The sequence below is a fragment of the Carassius auratus genome, chromosome 8, assembly GCF_003368295.1.
Source record: "Carassius auratus strain Wakin chromosome 8, ASM336829v1, whole genome shotgun sequence".
NCBI lineage: Eukaryota > Metazoa > Chordata > Actinopteri > Cypriniformes > Cyprinidae > Carassius > Carassius auratus.
In genome coordinates, this window is record NC_039250.1 from 11,063,197 (window position 1) to 11,083,976 (window position 20,780).

Below are 20,780 nucleotides of genomic sequence, written 5' to 3' on the forward strand. Positions count from 1 at the left end.
AGGCTGATGACATCTCATGAATTTGCTGAATGTCTCTCAATATGTTTCTACACGGCACTAGTGCTCTCCTTGGGTTTGGATGACATGGTGTCTGGTGGAACTAGGATGGGACGGCGTTTACGTTTTGTTACCTTGCTGCTCTGCCCATTTACAATACCCTGAGCCATGCCCTCCATATCCGCCATGCCAATATTAATGGCTTCTGCCAGCTCCTTCCTAGTCACTGATACAAACTGTGGGTCCTCAGCCAAGGAGTCTAGACCACCGTCTCTCAGTGCCTGAGGATTCATGGACAGTATGGTGTAATAGTCATTCCTGAGAAGGTATGGAACAAATGTTAAGTGTGTGAGATGTGTCCAGGTGTATTTACCTGCTGAATGAGTTTGTCGGTGGCTGGTGAAGCTTCTATTGCTGCTGTCTGGTTCTTGGATGGCCCATGTGAGGGGTCATAGGGGAACTGAGAGAGTCAGACACACATGGAGGAGTCAGAGAGGAATATCAAGTAGTCAATGTACTGTGATTAGCACAAGAAATGTGACACCTGTCCACACCTGTGTGATATTGGTCCTCACAGTGAAATCTGACAGCCGTCTGTTATCAACACTTGAGGCCCCACCCACATATGAACTTGAGTCTCCTATTGGTTGCACAGAAAATAATGTCATTTATACAATAAAGTGTGTCGATTTCTGTCATATCAACTGAATTTCTTCATGGTATTATTATTATAAATGGCTTGAAAGATTATAATCAGATTTTTGAATGCTTTTTAAAGAAGTATTTTCATGCTTATAGAGACTGCATTTATTTGATCAAAAATACAATATCGATAAGGTGAAATATTAGTACAATTTGTAATGGCTATTTTCTAATTTAATAAATTTTCATATGTAATTAATTCAGCAATCATTGCATTTATCTGAAATAAAAATATTTTTTAACATTACAATGTCTTTACTGTCCCTTTTGATCAGTTTATTTCATCCATGCTGAATAAAAGTATTATTGTAACGTCTGACCCCAAACAGTAATATATTTGGTGGCATTTCTTGTAGTGCTTTCAATAAAAATGAATTTAAAATGAATACAATTTCATTAAAAAGTTAAATAAATAAATATTTTCAATGTAATACTGTAAAACAAATGACTGCATGACAGTAATGAGTTGAGTATAAAACTGAATAAAATGCCTAATTGATATGAAAACAATATCACAGTGAAAAAATAGATACATCTTTTTAAATTATATATATATATATATATATATATATATATATATAATTGTAATTAATTATAAATATATATAATTTATTTATTTTTTCTTCAATTACCCACTTTTTTCACTTACTTATGTCCTCATACGAATAGTTTCTGGTTGCAGCAGCTGACAGTGACTCGTTTTCAAACGTAAACCTGGATGACATACTAAAAACAGCATTAAATGAGCATTGTGACCTTTACAGACACACATTAAAGCAACGCTGTTATGTACATTTTGGCGCTCTAGCGGTTAATAAACAGAACTGCACGCATCCCGCGGAGGAACCATCTAACCGGAGCTACTTCTCCAAGTTTATGTCTATGGCGATTCACACATGTATGTGTTACTCCGCAGCGGCGACGACCCGAACAGGCTACAATAGTCCAAAAATAATCACGTTTTATAAATGCACTGTAGGGATTTGGGATAAGACAAAAAGGTAGTTTGATAGATGAATTTATAACGTACTCGCTCATTATATACACTTTGCAAATTTTGAACAAAGAAAAAGTTTTATAGTGTAGCACTTTTCATTATACAGTATAGGCATCCACTCACTCTTCAACAAAGTTGGCATTGTTATTGGTGTTGGTTGTTGTTGGCATGTTATCAGGGAAGAACTCAGTGTTTGGGAGGAAGACGGAGTCTGGAGGTGAGTCTATATCCTCCAGACGTGTCTCCACAAACTGCAGGGGCCTCTGGCTGGTCACCTGTGTGGAGAGGGGGCTGTTGGGCTCAGAGGAGAAGGGGTCTGTGTTGAGTCCAAACAGGCCTCCTGTCCGCTGCAAGGATAGAGACACAGAGACTATAAGTCTAAAAGGACATCTTTATCTACTTGTGTCTATATCCTTAAGGAGATGCTTCAGTGCAGACCCTGTAGATGCCGTCCTCTCCGGCCTCCAAGTCACGCTCCATCTCATCCTCAGCGATCAGGTCACCTGAGATGGCCCTGTGCAGCTCAGGTGCTGCTTCCTCCTCAATGCTGCGCAGACCTGCCTGCAAAGTCAGATGGAAGTCTTGTTAGTATTTTTCTTGAAACGTGTCCTTTTTATGATGTTTCTACAAGCATTTATTATAAAGAGCACCTTAATCTCATCAGCGTTCTTCTTGGTAGGCCTGTAACCGTAGTATTCCTCCTGCCGCTGCATAAACTTGCGGAAGTGTTCCTGAATCAGGAAGGTTGCGTAGAACTTTCCAACAGTGACTTCATCCTCTGCAGCCAATAAAATGACATCATAGTCAGCCATGGATTGTATTTAAAACTGTGTAAATTAAACAGAAATGATTTTTATCACAGCTGTCTCACCTCCAATGGGGGGAATGACCTGGTCCAATAACTTCATACTGGTCCTCTTCCAGATTGACTTAATGATGGCTCTCAGTTCCTCATTGGCCTGCTCAAAGTTTCCTAAAAGAAAAATGTAAATTATATAATATGTCGCTAAACAAACTGCACGTTAAGTTTAATCTCAATTACACACCTTCTGTTTTGATTTTCAAAGCTGTTCTGACCAGTGCGAAGAGTGTGGCATTGAAGGTCACTGTGCCGTCACTGTTCAGCGGCATGTTCATGGAAATCAGGCGCTGAGGTGGAAGTTCACAAATAGATTTGAAATACTGAAATACACAACTGATCAAAAGTTTGTGGTCAGAACTTTTTTAATTAATACTTGGATGCACTGAATTGATCTAAATTAAATCTTATTGTTTACAGTGTTATTGATAATAATTTTTGTATATATATATATATATATATATATATTTTTTTTAATATATATTAAAAACTATTTCCAACCCCAAATTTCTGAACAGAACCAAAAAAAAAATATCTAAATTTTCTTACCTTACACGCTGAGCGGTGTGGACAAAATTTACCAAAACCCAACGGTGGCTGAATCCTCCGCAGGAGAGTTACTACATCCAGATGTTTGATTCGTCCCCTTTATAAGGACAGAAGACAGGCTACATTATTATGTCTTAAGGAAAGTGATAAAATGAACATCAGGATAAGATGACACTGGCATTGGAGCCTTGTGTGCTTTAACTCACGTTGCTTCAGGGTCATACTCTGCCCAGATCTTCTTGAACTCATCCAGGTGATGGGGGCCGAGGATTGACCAATCGCGAGTGAGGTAATCAAAATTGTCCATAATGACAGCTACAAACAAATTAATAATCTACAGGAAGAGATAGATTTAGTTTCTAAAACAAACAGCAAAATGTTGGATTCTGTATTCTGAGCTGATTACCATGTGTAAACTACAGGAGGATCTGCTTACCAGAAATGCACACAGCATGTAAAAGCTGAGGAAGTAGAAGACCGCGATGCTGGAGCCGCAGGTATACTCCTCTCCAGGGCCGTAGTCTGATTTGGCATCACAGAGCTTCCCATACATAGAGGCAAGCATGACTTTAGGCCACTGCTCTCCAGTGGCAACACTGTGAACCCACACATTCATCAGTCACCTGGTTATTAGACTAAATAGAACAGAGTTGAGTGGCTTTTATTTAAGAACAATTTCTCTCAGTACACTGCTGACTCACCGGAACAATAACAATACAGCTTGAGGGAAAGTTTGGAAATTATTGTTGCGGTTAATCTCTGTACCATCGACCAGAGCAATTTTACCAAACATCTATAAACAGAAGGAGAATGAGAGAGGACGAAAGAATTTAAGAAACATTTATAGCAAGAAATAGAGAAACTTTAGGAAATGTAAACAACTGAAGGAGTGAAGCTCGCCTGCATCCCTATCACAGCATAGATGAAGAAGAGCATGACAATGAGAAGAGCCACATGAGGCAGCGCCTGAAACAGGAAACACATCATCATAGATTGTGAGACACATTCAGTTAAAGGTAAAGCACTTTTCATTAGAAATAATACGATAAAATTATAAAATAAATAAATACATTATTATGATCATTATATTATTAACTTGATAGAATTATTAATTATATATTTTCATTTTCTTTTGTGTTGCCTGACCTGGAAGGACTTAATAAAGGTCCACAGAAGGTTCCTGATGCCCTCTGAGCGATTGAGCAGTTTAATGAGACGCAGCACACGGAACAGCCGGAAGAACGTGATGGAAACTCGGACATTTTCTGCCTCCTATAAACCAGTTCAATTATGAGACAAATATTTAGTTCCAGCAGTAAATATTAAACTTTATTTTTTTTATGTGTTTAAAAATAAAACAAACCAGCATAATGTACTTACAGCTATTGCCTGCATTGGATTCACTTCCTGAAAAAAGAATAGACTCCATCAGTCACGCAATATAATACAATATAATATATAGCGTATAATATCATATAAAGCAAAAATGCATAGCTACAACATAATCTGGTGTCATGCATGTTTGCATATTAAATGAAGAATAAGGAATAATTAATTCAAACCAGTTAGGCAAGCACAGTGAGATGAAGCAATAAATTAAGTACATTTTTAAAAAACTTTTTTTTCTTTTTTTTAATCAGTCGGAATCTGCTGATTGAGCCATGAAGGCATTATTATTAATAGCTGTCTAACAAATTCAGTTCTCCGTTTAGTAGGAGGTAATGTGAGCAGTGGGTCCCATGCAGCGCAGAGTGATATTTACCGCACAACCTTGTAGACACCACAGTCCTCCACCGGCCTCCAGCGCAGCCTGAGAACAGAAAGACGGATGATGGTTGAGAGATGACATGAGAGAAACGCCAATGCATCTTGCGAATAAGAGACAAACGTCATCATAACATCAAAACTCTGAACCAGACTTCCAAAACAAGTGGTTATATAGACAATAAAAAGTGCATCAAATCACTCTTGGAGATGTGGAGCGGTGTGTATTAATCAGCTGTAAGAGATGGAAAGAGTGTGAAATGAATCATGAAAACGAGCCTATATGGCCACTGATGAGTGAAGTTTGTTGAATGAGAACAATACTAAGCTGGAGCTGATGAAATCTGTACCTCCTGTGCACTAATGCTGATATTGACTGCTTGCTGTGGTCTGTGCTTCATGTATCGCTAAATACGGGTTTAAAATACAAGCCATTGTTGGTCGCCATTTGAAATGCTTTTGCAGACATTAACACATCATATAAATCACTCAGACGATATTTTGAAGTAAGTTTGGAGTTATTGTCATACTCACATCAACCTCACTGAGGACCACGTCAACAATACTACCGACCACGATGACGAAATCAAACACATTCCAAGGGTCTCCAAAGTAACCCTGTGTCATGACACACACAAAATACCAAAAATGTCATAAAATAGAGCAAATCTTCTTACACAGTTTCATACAGAGGAAGCAGGAGTACCTTTGCTTTGAATGCAATGAGTTTGACGATCATCTCGCCAGTGAACAGGACCGTGAAGATGAGGTTGAGAGTGTCCGAGAGTTTGGTTATATGATCGGACTGGTTGCAGTGCTGTACCACAGAGATGAGAGAGACAGCAGATTAACAAAGCAGCCATTTCGAAATTGTTTTATGAACTATCATACAGACTGAATATTGTACGATATACTGTACATGAATACCAAAATGAATACCAAATGGGATTAAGTTTTACTTTATTGGCTTGAAAACAGTGGGAAATGTTAAGGTTTGTAATGGTTGAATTAAAGGCAATATACATTGAATGTAAAGATAATACATATTACATGCATCAAAAAAATGTCATAATATTTATGTAGGGTTGTTTTCAATTTGAAAAACACCCTTATAACCCATTGCCAGTAATGAAAAAAGGTTTAGAAGGTTTCTGATGACCATCAAGGCTGCATTTATTTGATATAAAATACAATAAACACTAGGGAGTCCTGCACATGACATGAAAGAAAAATAAATAATTGTGCGCACGATTTACTCATTTGTTCCCTCAATTTACTATTGCGTTCCCTTGATTTGCCTCGATTGTGCACACGATTTAGCAAATCGAGGGAACTAATTAGTAATCGTGTGCACAATTTATAATTCGATTGAACGAAAAAGTAAATCAAGGGAACACAATAGTAATCGTGTGCAAGTTTTAGTACATTGAGGGAATGAATTAATAAATCGTGCACAAGATTTAGCCTACTATTTTTTCCTGCATGTCATGTGTGGGGCTCTGTAAAAACAGCAATATTGTGAAATATTATATATATATATATATATATATATATATATATATATATATATATATATATATATATATAATTCTTATTTTAATACATTTTAAAATGTTTTTAATGTCATTATCAATGATTCAACCACCTCTTTTGATCAATTTAATGCATCCTTGCTGTATAAAAGTATTGATTTCTTTAAATAAATCTCACTGACCCAAACTTTTGAACAGTAGTGTATATCATCAGCTGTAAATAAATGTAACTATTTAACTGCTTACCTGAATTCCAAGACACAGTGTGTTGAGCATGATGAGAAAGAACATTAGGTACTCAAAATAGCAAGAAGTCACGAAGTACCAAACACGGTACTGGTGCGGGTTCTTCGGGATGTAGCACTTGAGGGGCCGTGCTTTCAGTGCATACTGCACACACTGACGCTGGTGAGGAGTGAGGTGGAAAGAGAAGATGATTATAAAATTATAGCACAGTTGCATTACCTTCACAAACCTGATAAATACTGTATATACAGTAAAAGTGGAGTTAAACCAGGTATGTGAAATGCAGATGCACAGTATACTGTAAATAGGAAATTTTGCTTATAATTTGTCATTCAGTGCACACACAAATTCCTGGATCATATCCCATGTGAAGAATATCAAAGATCCCACTGGTTACCTGGTTCTTGTCTAGCTCGCAGTTCTTGTATTCCTGCTCTCCTTGTTTTTGGAAAGTGACGATGACGAAGCCCACAAAGATGTTCATCATGAAGAAAGCAATGATGATGATGTAGATGATAAAGAAAATGGAGATGCCCACTCGGTTATTGTGCAAAGGGCCTGTGTCTACTGCATTTGAGTCTATAGCTTTATACAGGATCCTGTTGAAGATGAGTGAAGGAAGGTTTGGTGTGAAACATGTTCTTGACTGATGGAATAACGTTAGATGAACATAGGAGTAGATTTATTTTCACACACTCACTCTGGCCAGCCCTCAAATGTGGAGATGGTGAAGAGAGCCAGCATGCCGTTCAGAACATTGTCAAAGTTGAAATCACTGTTGACCCACATGCGCTGATGGACCTCCATGTCATGAAGAGAGTTTTGCACATGCTTTAAAAATTTTCCCCTAAGAAAAACCAAATGCAAAACAATGTTTTAGATACATTATCTGCCACAACAGGAGAAAGAAAAGGCACAACATTCAAAGAAATGTGGCAAAAAAATACTCACTGACACTCCTCTGCTGTCGTTTGAAGGGGGTCCGTACAATAGTACAATTTGCCCTAATTAAAGGTAATGCCTTTAGCATTCAGTCACAAAACACAGGGTTTTATTGCACAATATGGTGGTTGTCTCACCTTGAAGAGCTGCACTCCAATGCAGGCGAACATGAAGTCCAAGAGCATTGTGACCAGGACGATATTACCAATGGTCTTTATGGCCACAAACATACATTGGACCACGTGCTGGAGATGTAAAATCGGTTCATATTTAGAAGATTTGATTATATTTAGTGCCTAATATGTATCATGCTTTGAATATTGGCCCTAAACCAACCAACCAATGACTATCAATATATAAATAATAGATAAACGCTCACAACATCACAAATCAAAGCAGTTTTTTAGTTAAGATACTGTCGAAAATGAATACACACCTTTAACCCTTTGGCTCTGTTGATGGCCCTTAGCGGTCTTAGTACCCTCAACACCCTGAGAATCTTCACCACTGAGATAGTACTCGACCTGCAATACAATAATGCAGTTCAATAACTGGCCTTCACTGCATTTTAATTAAAACTTACAAAAAACATTCAGATGTGTTTCTTTTACTACACATTATCAAATGAAGTTGTAATCTGCATGTGTTTGATTCATTTAAAAGAAATGGCTCCACACACATGTTGTTCGTGCATATTGAAAAATGTGCAAAAATGCTGCTGGTGGTCATCAGTGAAATAATGCGTGTGCGTGAAAAGTTAACTGATATTTTTTATTTTTATTTGGTTGTCTTTGTAATTTATATACAAGTTAGAATATTCCTTGTTTAAGACAAAAATATCCTTGTCAAAGCAATAAAAGGATGGGTAATGTATACTAAAAACTGCAACAACATCAAATATTACTGAACTTACTCCATGCCCATGGACAAGAGGGAAACACCCACAACAATGAGATCCAAAATGTTGAAGGAGTTTCTGCAGAAAGAGCCAGTATGCAGGAACGCTCCATAAACCGTCATCTAAAAATACACAGGTGCTGAATTAAATGTCCGCCAAACCACAAATCTGAAAGTAACATCAAGTTGACAAGCACATTACCTTTAGCACAATTTCAATGGTGAAGACAGTCGTAAAAACAATGTCAGCATAAGCCAGGACCTGTGAAATGAATAAATGAATGTTTATGAACAGATAGTTCAGTTAACGCAATAATTAAAGTTTTTGGTACCTTGTTTCGGAATGAACGGGGGTCGATGGGGTCTTCAGCAGCCAGGGAGATACTGCTGAGGAGGATGAAGAGGAGGATGATGTTGGTGAAGGTCGTGTGGTTGATGATCCTGTGGCAAAGCTTCCGGAACCTTTCGACAAACAGCGTTAGTAAAACCATTTTGGAGCCATTTGTTTGGAACAATTAATCTCTAGTTCTAAATTTAGTTTTAATGGTCTATAAATCAGGCCATAAAGCCTCACTTGTTCTGTGGGCCAAAGATGAAAAAGGAGCTTGCTTCAGGCATAGGCACCACTGTCTCCTTCAGCTGTAGGTCAGCCATGGGTCTGGGTCTAGGGCTGATCGGGATCTCTGGTTCCTCTTCCTCGTCATCACCTGAGGAGGAGAGAGAGATTATAGCATGATCTACTCAAAAGCATTGAGCTTATTTGTGATCTACTTCTGTGAAATAAGATTTATTTGGATTAGCATTGATCATAAAGCCATTTATGCTGTGAAGCGAATTGAATTTTGCACAGCTCGAAAATCAAATGAAAATAGCCAGGCTTGTGGTTTGAAATGTGCTCCATAAATGAGCTTGGAGGCTGGAGCCAATAATACATTTAACTTTTAATAGATCAGCTATCTTTAAACTTCATCCATTACATGTTTAGAGACACACTGTGAGGTCTGTGCCAGCATTTTCTGAAGTGCAGAGCCCTCAAAGGATATATAAAGTCTTGTGTTAGCGTCTTTCAGTCTTACCTGGAAAGTCTGCAGGAGGGAAGGGGTCTTTCACTTCATTAACATTTGATTCAAACTCATCTATCTTGAGCTAGAGACAAAACATGAAACTTGTTTAGGCATTTACACTTTTGTTTATTTAGCAGACAATAAGAGTCTAAAATTTGATGTGGCTGATTGAAAACCTGATGTAGTGAATCATCCTAATAGACTAGACAGAAAGCCAACTAGTAAAATATTGCAGTATGTTTATATAGAATAAGCACAGTGAGCTCTTTTGTATCAGATGTACCTTTGCTGTGGTGGGCATTCCCTCAGCTTTTGACCTGGACTCCATTAGTCTCTTAGCCATCAGGGCCTTCTCCTCCTCACTTTTCTCTGGCAATCTTATTTGAAAAAAAAAAAAAAATGTTTAGTTATATATAGATATGCAAATACATTCAAAAGTTTGGACTTAGTAACATTTTCTTATGTTTAAAAAAAAAAAAGTCTCTTATGCTCACCACGTCTGAATTTATTTGATCAAAAATAAAGTAAAAACAGTAATATTGTGAAATATGATTACAATTTAAAATAACTGTTTCTATTTTAATATTTTAAAACGTAATTGTGCTTTTGACGGCAAAGCTGAATTGTCAGAAGCCATTATTCTAGACTTCAGTGTCACAAGATTCTTTAAAAATAATTATAATATGTTAATTTGATACTCCAAAAACATTTCTTCTTAATATCAATGTCAAAAACAATTGTGCTGCGTATTTTCTTTTCTTTTTTTGTGGAAACTGCAACATTTTTCAGAACTCTATGAAGAATAGTTCAAAACAATAGCATTTATTTGAAAAAGAAACATTTGCTACATAATAATTAAGACTTTTGATCAGTTAAGTGTTCATTAATTGTTCTTTCACCTCATGAGTTTCCTTCTGGCTTTCTCCTCCTCTTTCTCTTTCTGTGCTGCTGTCAGACTCTCAGCCTCGGCTAGATTGTCCACAGCGATGGCCAAGAACACATTCAAGAGAACGACTATTTAACAGCTCGCTAAGGAAAAGTCCAAACAAACTTATCACAACAATACAACCTTACTGGTAGTGAAATTCTTTGCTCTTAGCAGCAGAAATAACAGTAAATGTTTATTTTATAATTCGTGCTTTGCTATATTCTTTAAAACACACTAAATTCTCATTTATCATCTGCATGCAGTTCTGACAAATTCATAACATGGACATGAAAACAATGACATATGCTTCAAAAGGATACAGTTTCCACAGACATACAGAATTATGAAGTAAATGCTGACAAGAATTCCTGGGGACTGAGGTCCACCATGAGCCATGATTCCATTATACATAATGGAGTCCCACTCCTCTCCAGTTAGCACCTGAAAACAAAGCCCAGCCTCACGTAAACAGCTTCTGTAATCAGAGCACAATTTCACTAAAACTGCAGTTGAAGTACCTGGAAAACACTGATGAGGGCCTGTGGGAAGTTGTCAAAGTTGCTGCGCTGAATCACTCTGTCAGGGAAGTTGAATTTCCCACCAAACACCTGCATACCCAGCAGGGCGAAGATGACAATGAAGAGGAAGAGGAGCAGGAGCAGGGAGGCGATGGATTTCACTGAGTTGAGTAAGGATGCCACTAAGTTATTAAGTGATGTCCAGTACCTAATGACCAATGAGAGGAAAAAACAGTCTTGGTGAAGGAAAGATGTATTTTGTGTATGAGAGCTCAAAATAAAATAAAATTTAATTAATAAACAAATGTTATATTTCAAAGTGTAAAATCCTGGGTTAAAGCCAAAGATAGAAAGTAAAGTAGATGTACTAATAAGGTACTCTTCTAATTGCTTCGGAGTTAAAGTTCTTGTGAATTGTTGCAGGAAAATAAGGAAGTTAAGACAAATTATTATTATGTGTAATAACTTCCAGTTTAAATAAATGAACATACCTTGTGAGCTTGAACAAGCGCAGGAGTCGTATGCATCTCATCACAGAGATCCCCAGTGGTGTCATGATGTTTGACACGACCAAGAAGATCTCCAGTAAACCAATCGTGACCACAAAACAGTCAAATCGGTTAAAGATGGACATGAAGTAGGCTCTCAGACCAAATGCATACATCTTCATAACCATCTCAATCGTGAAACAGGCGAGTAGGAGTACATTGGCAGTGTCTGCAAACAGGACCAAAACTCGTCAAGCTCTTACTTCATTCACCAAAATAAATATATCATAAAATAACTAGAATTACTGAATGATTCCATTTGAAAGATTCTTTACAACAACTTTTAAATACTAAAGAGGAGTTGGGAATTTTGTATTGCTTAATGCATTGTAATGTATTGCTTAATGGAGCAGACCTTGAAAACGTGTTAACCCCTCCGTCTGGTTATGATGCTCCATCGCAATGACCAGGGTGTTGAGTAACACAACAAGGAGAACCCACCAGTTGAAGAATTTAGATTTCACCCAAACATGACACTTTCTCCGTAAAACAATGTTCCAGCGGCGTGCGAGACGGCTGCGGATTACACAGTAAATGAAGAATCAGTCTTTGGTTAAATCAGGATGCATATTTTTGCTCTTGACTGCACACTCACTAGAAATAGATCACCCTGTTGATGATCCCCTCCCTCTGGTATAAATTGTCTGTCTCTGAATCAGTGTCCTTTCTAAGAAGAAGAAGTGCTGGAGAGTAAATCAAAGTAGTGAGAAACTTTAAAGATGCAGTTTGTGTGCTTTTTTTATGACATAAGGTAGATAGATTGAGAGAATAACATAACACATGTATAAAAAGGACTGTAATATTACTCTCAGAATATCCATCCATCACTTCAGCATGAGTGATCCATTCCATGTATCCTTCCAGATCCTCATCCATTTGTTGTCGCTCTCGTAGCTGTTGCCACTCTCCGCGTGACCGTGACTTCTCCCTTTCCTTAGAAAACTCCCTGCAAAGAGGAAAAACTCATCTCAGTTGGGCCACTTAACCATGTAGCTGAAATGGCTTCCTGGTCATGTGATGTTCTTGTATTTTTATGTCTCTCAAGTAGTTTAGATTAGTTTTAAAAACACAGCTAGAGCTCATACCCGCTCAGTACTCCAAGGACGAGGTTGAGGATGAAGAAGGAGCCCACAAGTATCAGAGTCAGGAAGAAGATCCAGGGCCAGTCATTCCCCATGGCATCATTAATCTAAAAGATAAAAACATCACTAGATCTGAAAAAACATTCAATTTGGATTAATGAACGGTCATTCAGTGCATTATTTGTGGGGATTTTTAGTAGGTGTAGGTGGCCAAAAGTGGCTTTCTTTATGAATGAGAATGTTAAATATATAGCATCCCATCAGTTCTTTTTTAACTTTAGCATAGAGAAGTTTCATTACTGTCTGTTAATATAAATAAATGTTTGTCTGTGTACCTCTCCATAAGAGAGTAAAGAGGAGGATTATCATGCCCATAAGTATTTACCCAGTAGAGCACATCAGTCCAGCTCTCCGTTGTGATACACTGAAAGACTGTGAGCATGGCAAAGCCAAAGTTGTCAAAATGGGTTATGCCAAAGTTGGGACCAGGCCAACCTGCCCGACATTCAGTGCCATTGATGGTGCAGCGGCGCCCGTGTCCAGCCTGAGCACAGGGCGAGGGCTTCTCATTCTCCCTGATGGCAATGATATCTGAAGCAGAGGATGATTTGTCAATTTGCTGTCATTAAAACAAGGTTTCTTTTACATATCCAAAACTAGTTTTTTTTAATTATGAGACTCCCTTTATATGTTTAAAGATCTAAAAACACTCACTAGTGCCCTGGTAGTAACATGTCTTGTGCATTTTACACTTAAACAGCTCCAAACCCATAATGGCATAAATGGTGACCATGAAGAAGACCAGCAATGCAATGTGGAAGAGGGGCAACATGGACTTCAGAATAGAGCTCATTACCACCTGGAGGCCTGGATGACAACAAATCACACCAGCTTTAATAACATTTGACGACACATGATTATATTGTAATCTTACAAGACACCTAAGCTAAGCAAAGGATGTTCATAAGCACATTTGTGTACATATTTAATCTGTTTTCACTCAGCACTGGCTCGTTCTGTGATATTGAGCATATTGTAGGAGAACACTTAATAAGTAATTATGATATTATCTTTATATATCTTTATTATATTTAGGATCTAGTTTTAAAGGTCTATGTTGCCCTACTTGTGGTGCTTAAAAGTCTTACTGGGAACTCCGGACACGAGCCGCAGTGGTCGCAAGACTCGAAACGCTCTTAGAGCCTTCATATCAAACCCTCCTCCTTTCTCTTTGGGAACTCCTGCTATTGAGTTGATGGTGTCCACGACAAGTGTGAAGAGCCTGCAGAGGTCATTTAAAAGGACTATTGTTTAAGAAATGTTAAACAATACATTTTAAAATGTCAGGTATTATTGTATTATTAATACCGCAAACTAAAATTAATACCCCAAAAATCTATGGTTGAAATGAGTTCAGGACAGTTTTGGGAAACATTTCAGGGGACAACTGTGTTTCATTTATGGCTTCTGGACATTCTAAATGTCATCTTACCCCATGAACACAATGACAAAGTCTAATATGTTCCAACAATTTCGTAAATAGGCCCCTTCATGGAACAAAAGCCCGTATGCTACTATCTTTAGGAAGCACTCCAGAGTGAAAATGACCAGGAAGATGTACTCAAGACTCTCCTGCAAGGAAACAAACAATATAGGAGAAATTAATGGGGTGTTAAACATGATACAATCATAATACAATCACAATTCTGACGTGTTTATTGTTTTCCACAATTGTGAGAACTGCAAAAAAAAAAAAAAAAATTCTTCAAGTTTTGTCACTTTCAATACACTTTCAGCTGCATTGCATGGACCATTTGTTCGAAGAAAAAAAAACAACACCTTCCCCAAAGTGCCACTGAAACCTGAACCTTAACGTTTTTCCAAACCAAAACAACTGTCATCAATATGCAGTTAGGATCGAATCAGTATGTTTACACAGCTCACAGCCTCTCATTCTACACGGACAGGTCATATCAACCTAATTCGGACTAATGTCTACTGAGATCCACTCTCAGCTCCCATTTAATGGCTTAGTGAGGAATAGACCGAATAGAATGTCATTGTAACCCAGGGGAGTAAATAAGTGAGTGGGGCTCAGATATGTGCAATCTGTAATGTAATAACACTATTTTCTGACAAAGGAGAACATGACTGTCCACACTAGAGGAAAGAGTGTGTGACCTACATACCATCAAATCTAGAGTCATTAAATTAGCTTGTGTAAAGAGGATTTATCAGTATTTTATGTGTTTATTTACAGCAGATGAAACAAAAAATTTTACGCATAGGAAAAGAGCAGAACTGCAAAGGTCTGTGTCCACATGGGGTAACTGATCTCATCAGCATGCAATAAGTGGACCCTCAATGTGGGACAGTCATGATAATAGAATCTTAGTTCAATTCTCATCATATGCATCATGAAAATCCCCTTCTGAGATTTGAGTGTATTTATAAATGCCACACTTGTACCTTTTGGACATGCACATCTCAAATCATAGACTAAATATAAAACTCATCACACAAAACACCACCTACTAACATGGTATATTTTTAGTTTGTAAAACATGTTCTAAATTGCATTCTAGGTATACGAACCTATAATTTGATCTAACTTGTACTTTTAAGAGCTAATGCAAATCACAAATTTGTCCTGTGCAACGGCCAACAGGGTGAGAACTTTAGCACACATGTATCAGTTTCAAAACATCTATGCCCCCCTTATACACACAAGGGCAAAAAAGCTGAGTAGGTAAAAATCTGAACAAACCTTTATCTTGGACATGTTTCAGTATCTCAGATTCTCTGGCAAAAAGACACAACTATCCCTTTACTCCAGTTCACTTGTGCCATAATATTCTTTACTACTTTCAGTAGCAAATATTTTCAAAGTTATCTGACTACGTCAAATTACCTGTAATCAGAACTTTTTCATTTAACATACTGTACATGTTCTCCTATGTTACTCGTAGTTTAGGGACTTCTCACCAATGTTAAGTTGGTGTTGTTGGTGTCCTCTTCAGGCATGGGCAGAAACACGGCCAGAGCTATACAGTTAGCGAAGATAGTTAGCAGGATAATGATTTCAAAGGGTCTGATGGAGTCTGCTCAGGAAAACAGTGAGTAGACATGGTAAAAACAACCACTGGATAATGGAGGTAATCATTTTTCACATTCAGGTTGGGAGTGGATATGAGTATGGGTGAGTATGGTAATTAAAGCTTTGGTAATTAAATGAAAGAGAGAGACTTTGGGTAGTTATTTGTTCAGTAGCTAAATTAGAATCACTGACACACAAACCATCAAGTAAAGGTGGATTTACCTCAGAGTAAACATTTACTAAGACAGAATATATGATAAATATATGATTTCATGTCCAAAAAGACATTATAATCATCAATTAGTACAGTTTCACAGTCTTCAACTAACTGTAACTATTCACGAATTTCTGCCACTAGGGGGTGGGATCAGAATTTCCCTGCCAGCTCAGCATCATGTCCACTAGTGATCCCACGCAACAGCTGTGCACAACCAGAATATCATTAAACTGTATACTGTAAATACATCTATGCAAAAAAAGAATTCCAAACTGACATCCCCTATTCACCACAGCACAAAAGCTAAAACACTTCTACTTGAAAATCTTCAATTCACATTTACATTTGTATGCATCTTGGTTAATGAACTAATCAGCAACTGAAAGTTTCACCTCGTAAAGCAAATGTTTACTGTATATGTCAGTTTTGTCTCCAAAGGTGGTCTCAAAGATGAAGTTAAGAAGCCGTTTCCAACTTTTTCTGATTAACAACACAGTCGATTTTTGTTCTTGCTGTGAATTTAGGAACTTATATTTATGAAAGAGTCTTACAAATATCTTGACGTGTATTTGCATATACAAAGTTTTCAATCTAAACCCTTTGAAACCATAATGATACAAACTGTAAATAGGGTCAATTAACACTAGTTTAAAGTCTTATTAATAGTGTATTTGCTGTCTGGCTGTAAATAGGCTGGGGTCCATCCTTATCATCTTCTATGTAAAGACCTGATCTAACTGTTTCCTATTGACCGTGGTGAGGTTTAGTCACAGATTTCAGCACCTTTAGACACAGTAAACCTGGGGATTATGAAAAACAACGGTGTCTGTTTTTATTTTCTCCACCTCATATTTGAAGATATCTATAATGGAGTAAATATCTCAGTCTGGTTTTGCTGAACATAAGACGCTGAGTAAGACAGATCAGAGTTATGGTTGCATGCTTTTTCTGGCATGCATGCTAAACTGGCTCTCTGGGGGATGGATGCCTTTCTAAAACACACCTATCTCAACTATGATTCAGACTAAACAAACATCAAACCACAGTCCAAAAGAATGGAAACCAAAATGGATTTAAGTTTGAAGGATACTTCCATTCCACAATGTTCATGCAGGTCTTCCGGAAAGGGTTTTTGAGCGTGAAGAAGAACAAGGAACGTGGCGGTCGAGGGTTTCCTCCTGTGGCCTGTAGTTTCTTGAGTTTCTCCCTTTGCTTTCTCTTCAGTTCTTCTTCATTCATGATGAACGAGGCCAAAGCTGCCACCCCACCACCACCACCGCCGCCCGCCTCCATTTTAAATCTTTAAAAAGTAGCCTTTCAATTCATTAACAAAAAAAAAAAATGTATATAAATAAATTCCTAGTTTAGCAAATCCTTGGTCTTCTTAGGTCCAGGTCAGATCTTTAGTATGGTCCTAAGCTTCATCCACCATCTCGCCCTCTCTGAGAAGGCACAGTGTACCTTCTTGGTCCTGGCCCTTGCTGCAAACCTACACCAGACAAAGAGGCATTGGAGGGGTAGGGCGCATTTAGGCGCAGCTGGTCTCTTCTGAGGGATATATATAGACGGGAAGTCAGTGTCCATTCTTGGGGGTGCGGAGGCAGGTGGAGGAGGGGATGGGTGGCCTTGGGGTAGAGCAGATGAACAAGGAGAATGACTAAGGTTCTGTGAGAGGAATTCATCACAACAGATGACATAAGACACTAAAAAGGAGAAAACATTAAAAATACAAAACATAAAGTGGTATTGAAATATGGCATTATTATAGTTGATTTACTGTACAAAACATTAGATGAGTGTTACCCATAGTGGATTTTCTCAGGGGAAAAAAAATGTACAAAGAAAGTTGACAACATTATTTTTATATTTAATATTTTAGTGCATTTTCACATAAGCAAGAATATTTCAGTTGTAAAACAGCTGCAAATTGTTTGGATACACACTGGATAATTATTATAGCAGCAAATACAATAGTCAAGCAAAGTTCAAATTCCTTCACATTTCGAGGTGCAAAATCAATATTTCTGAATGTCTGTTAATCAGAAAATTCAACAAAAGTGTCAAACATTTAGAGGAAGCTTATGACACACTATTTGACAGTGCTGATCACTTAAATGATCGCTGATCACTTAATACCATCCTGAATGGTATTATCAGCTTGCAAATAAATAAATAAATAGTAATCATTCAATACTTTTTGTTAATTCAAAGCGAAAGTACAACAGTGTAATGACACTTTTCACATTCATAAGCGCATCTATATTATATTCCTGTCTACAGCAGTAATCCCAGACAACACGGCACACTTCCATGTAATCTCATCCTTTGCAATGCTTTTTCAAAGCAAAGTAGTGACAGCACCGATATACTCAAGTTATTGTGTGAGAAATGTAAAGGTGACCGTGGGTGTGAGATCAACTGGAGCTGGCTGATTCTTTTGTTTTATATCTATGTTAACAGCAAGCAACTAAACAAGTTGCTTTATGTTTTCACAGTTTCGGTTTGAAAGCTGGAATCAACCAAGTTAGTCTTGGTAAGATAATAATACAAATGATAATGCAGGCCCACTGATAAAACATATTGTCATAAAAGCTAAATTTATAAGACCACCACGCATGTTGTCTTAGTCAGTGGTGCCTGTTAGACTTTTTCCCAGCTGGACACCATCTGAGGGCTTAGCTGAGGAGCTTGTGCCGGTCAAACACAGTCTTGCGCTGCTCCTGGACCTGTATCTTCCAGCGCTGCTGAGCCCCCTCTACTCTCTCCAGCACAGTGTTCCCACGACCTTGTGAACCATCCACCTGGGGCCTCACATCCTGTAGGGGGAGACAAAGGACAAAATTAATACCTAAACCCAACAAAAATAGAAAAATATTCCTTAACTGGCAAATTATCTACAAAAGAGATTAAAAAAAAAGAAGAAAAAAATCTACCCTTTCAGTAACATAAGACAATAATAAGAAATGTTTCTTGATCAGAAAATCAGAATGTGATGATTTCTGAAGGATCATGTGACACTGAAGACTGGAGTAATGAGTGCTGAAAATTCAGCTTTGACATCATAGGAATAGATTACATTTTAAAATATATTTAAATAGAAAACACTAATATTAAATTGTAATAATATTTTTTTAATAATACTACTGCTTTTACTTTATTTTTGATCAAATACATGTAGCCTTCGCGGACATACTTGTTTAAAAAAAAAACAAAAAAAAAACGTAATGTTAATTACGATATCTTGATCATTAAGTCATAAACAGCAGTATAAAAGTATGTTATGTTTTACTTGAATGAAAAGAAATAGAAAATGCATATTAATGCATTTGTGGGTGTGAGAGTGAGAAAACATTTTCTCTTATTAGACCCAAAGACTTGTTTTGCTCTAAAATCTCTCATTTAAGTCCAAGTCAAGTCAATGCAAAGTCTAAGCTGAGTCAATGTCTTGTTTCTATCTTTGTAAAATACCCAGGAAAAAAAAAACTAACAAACTCCAATGTGCACAAACCTCAGAATCCTCCTCATTCTGCAGTGGCATGGTGTACAGATCATGTTTGCGGATAAGAGGATCAACTAGAAGTAGAAACAGCATGTACAGCAGAAGAGCTCCAACCACTGACAAGTAGATTATAATGGTCACCTGGAAAATACATCAGAATATGAATACTCCTCAATTTAGCTTAAAGCGGACATCTAGATTATGAAGGCATAAAAGCAGATTCTAATAAACATCTTTAAATCAAAGTAGGATTTATTGAGTGATTAGTGGAAGTAGCACAATACCTTAATGGTGTTGCTGCTTCGTTCTTCATACTTGCACTCACAGAGCAGACAGTAGGCCTCCACATCATGGCCAGGCACTGGCATGGGCTCCACCACATGCAGACAGTTGCTACAAACCAATACATTTACAATGCGTTCTTCAGACAGCTGAAAATAGTGTCAAAAAATATTGATCTATATGTAATAACCTCTACAGACAACACAGGCCTGTTTGGACAGTTCTTTGTCAATACAGTAGTCTGTCTCACCAGTCTTTCTGGGACACATTCTTTTTGTAGATATGTCCACTGATGTTTCTGTAGGGTGGACAGATGCACTTGCAACGCACATCTTCATAACTCTGTGTAGGCAACATTTTAAGAAAATTACATTTATAGAACATGCTTTTCCATAAGTGGATCATATTTGGTAAAATACAGAGAACATATATGTAATGTATGTGTCAGGGAGAAACTGTACCTTATCTGCATATGCTAGGGAAATCACATCTAGAAGAAAAAGAAACGCCAGATGGACAGCTGCTATCCGGAGATTTTGAGCAGTGCTGGACGACATGATGCCTGCGCATAAACATAATTTGATAATTTACATAATAAAACATTTATTGTTTAAGGAAAGGTAATAATTGAATTGAATGGGCCAACCGGTACTTTTTAATTACAAATAAATAAATAAATAAAACCAAATGAAAGCCTACAAATCAATTTTGTGTAAATTATGCAGTAACGTTAGTAGCGTTCTATGAAGCTGACAAACACCGGTCTCTCAATTCCGCAGTTTAGGCCTTTTATCCCCTTTGTTGAGTATTTTGAGAGAGAGGGAAAATGTAAATCTGAAAAGTCAAATGTTTAAACTAAATTTTACATGCAAATGTCAAAATAAATGCATATACGCACATATAATATTTATAACCGCCCATCAAACATATGATGAATTTCTCCGGAAGTTCTGGAGTATCTCTGTGTCACGTGATGATGGATGCACTCTACGCCCCGCCTTCACAAACGCTGAAAGGCAAATTAAAAGCGTTATTTATTACAGAATTAATCAATTTATAA

General features: G+C 37.4%; 2 protein-coding genes across 2 annotated transcripts; both read right to left on the minus strand.

Moving 5' to 3' along the window:
• Window positions 1–47: 47 nt before the first annotated feature.
• On the minus strand, window positions 48–17,232 carry LOC113107268 (dihydropyridine-sensitive L-type skeletal muscle calcium channel subunit alpha-1-like). Its single transcript, XM_026269649.1, has 45 exons — window positions 17,030–17,232; window positions 15,611–15,716; window positions 14,118–14,257; window positions 13,774–13,907; window positions 13,340–13,492; window positions 13,011–13,216; window positions 12,629–12,732; window positions 12,350–12,489; window positions 12,139–12,226; window positions 11,899–12,059; window positions 11,487–11,712; window positions 10,996–11,203; window positions 10,798–10,918; window positions 10,449–10,563; window positions 9,833–9,926; window positions 9,562–9,631; window positions 9,060–9,192; window positions 8,818–8,947; window positions 8,688–8,747; window positions 8,502–8,608; window positions 8,025–8,112; window positions 7,726–7,833; window positions 7,598–7,650; window positions 7,347–7,493; window positions 7,044–7,245; window positions 6,647–6,805; window positions 5,575–5,685; window positions 5,403–5,486; window positions 4,867–4,914; window positions 4,485–4,511; window positions 4,251–4,376; window positions 4,005–4,070; window positions 3,806–3,897; window positions 3,541–3,700; window positions 3,311–3,438; window positions 3,105–3,201; window positions 2,743–2,845; window positions 2,568–2,669; window positions 2,347–2,474; window positions 2,135–2,257; window positions 1,820–2,043; window positions 1,349–1,425; window positions 552–637; window positions 371–457; window positions 48–278 (listed from the first exon to the last, which is right to left on the minus strand). The coding sequence occupies exons 1-45, from the start codon at window positions 17,230–17,232 to the stop codon at window positions 48–50; spliced, it is 5,556 nt and encodes a 1,851-aa protein (XP_026125434.1).
• A 537-nt stretch (window positions 17,233–17,769) lies between these two features.
• Window positions 17,770–20,729, minus strand: LOC113107271 (putative protein 2). The gene is made up of 6 exons (XM_026269653.1): window positions 20,619–20,729; window positions 20,182–20,282; window positions 19,971–20,062; window positions 19,723–19,831; window positions 19,448–19,579; window positions 17,770–18,755 (listed from the first exon to the last, which is right to left on the minus strand). The coding sequence occupies exons 2-6, from the start codon at window positions 20,275–20,277 to the stop codon at window positions 18,615–18,617; spliced, it is 570 nt and encodes a 189-aa protein (XP_026125438.1). The 5' UTR covers window positions 20,278–20,282; window positions 20,619–20,729; the 3' UTR covers window positions 17,770–18,614.
• Between the last annotated feature and the right edge of the window lie 51 nt (window positions 20,730–20,780).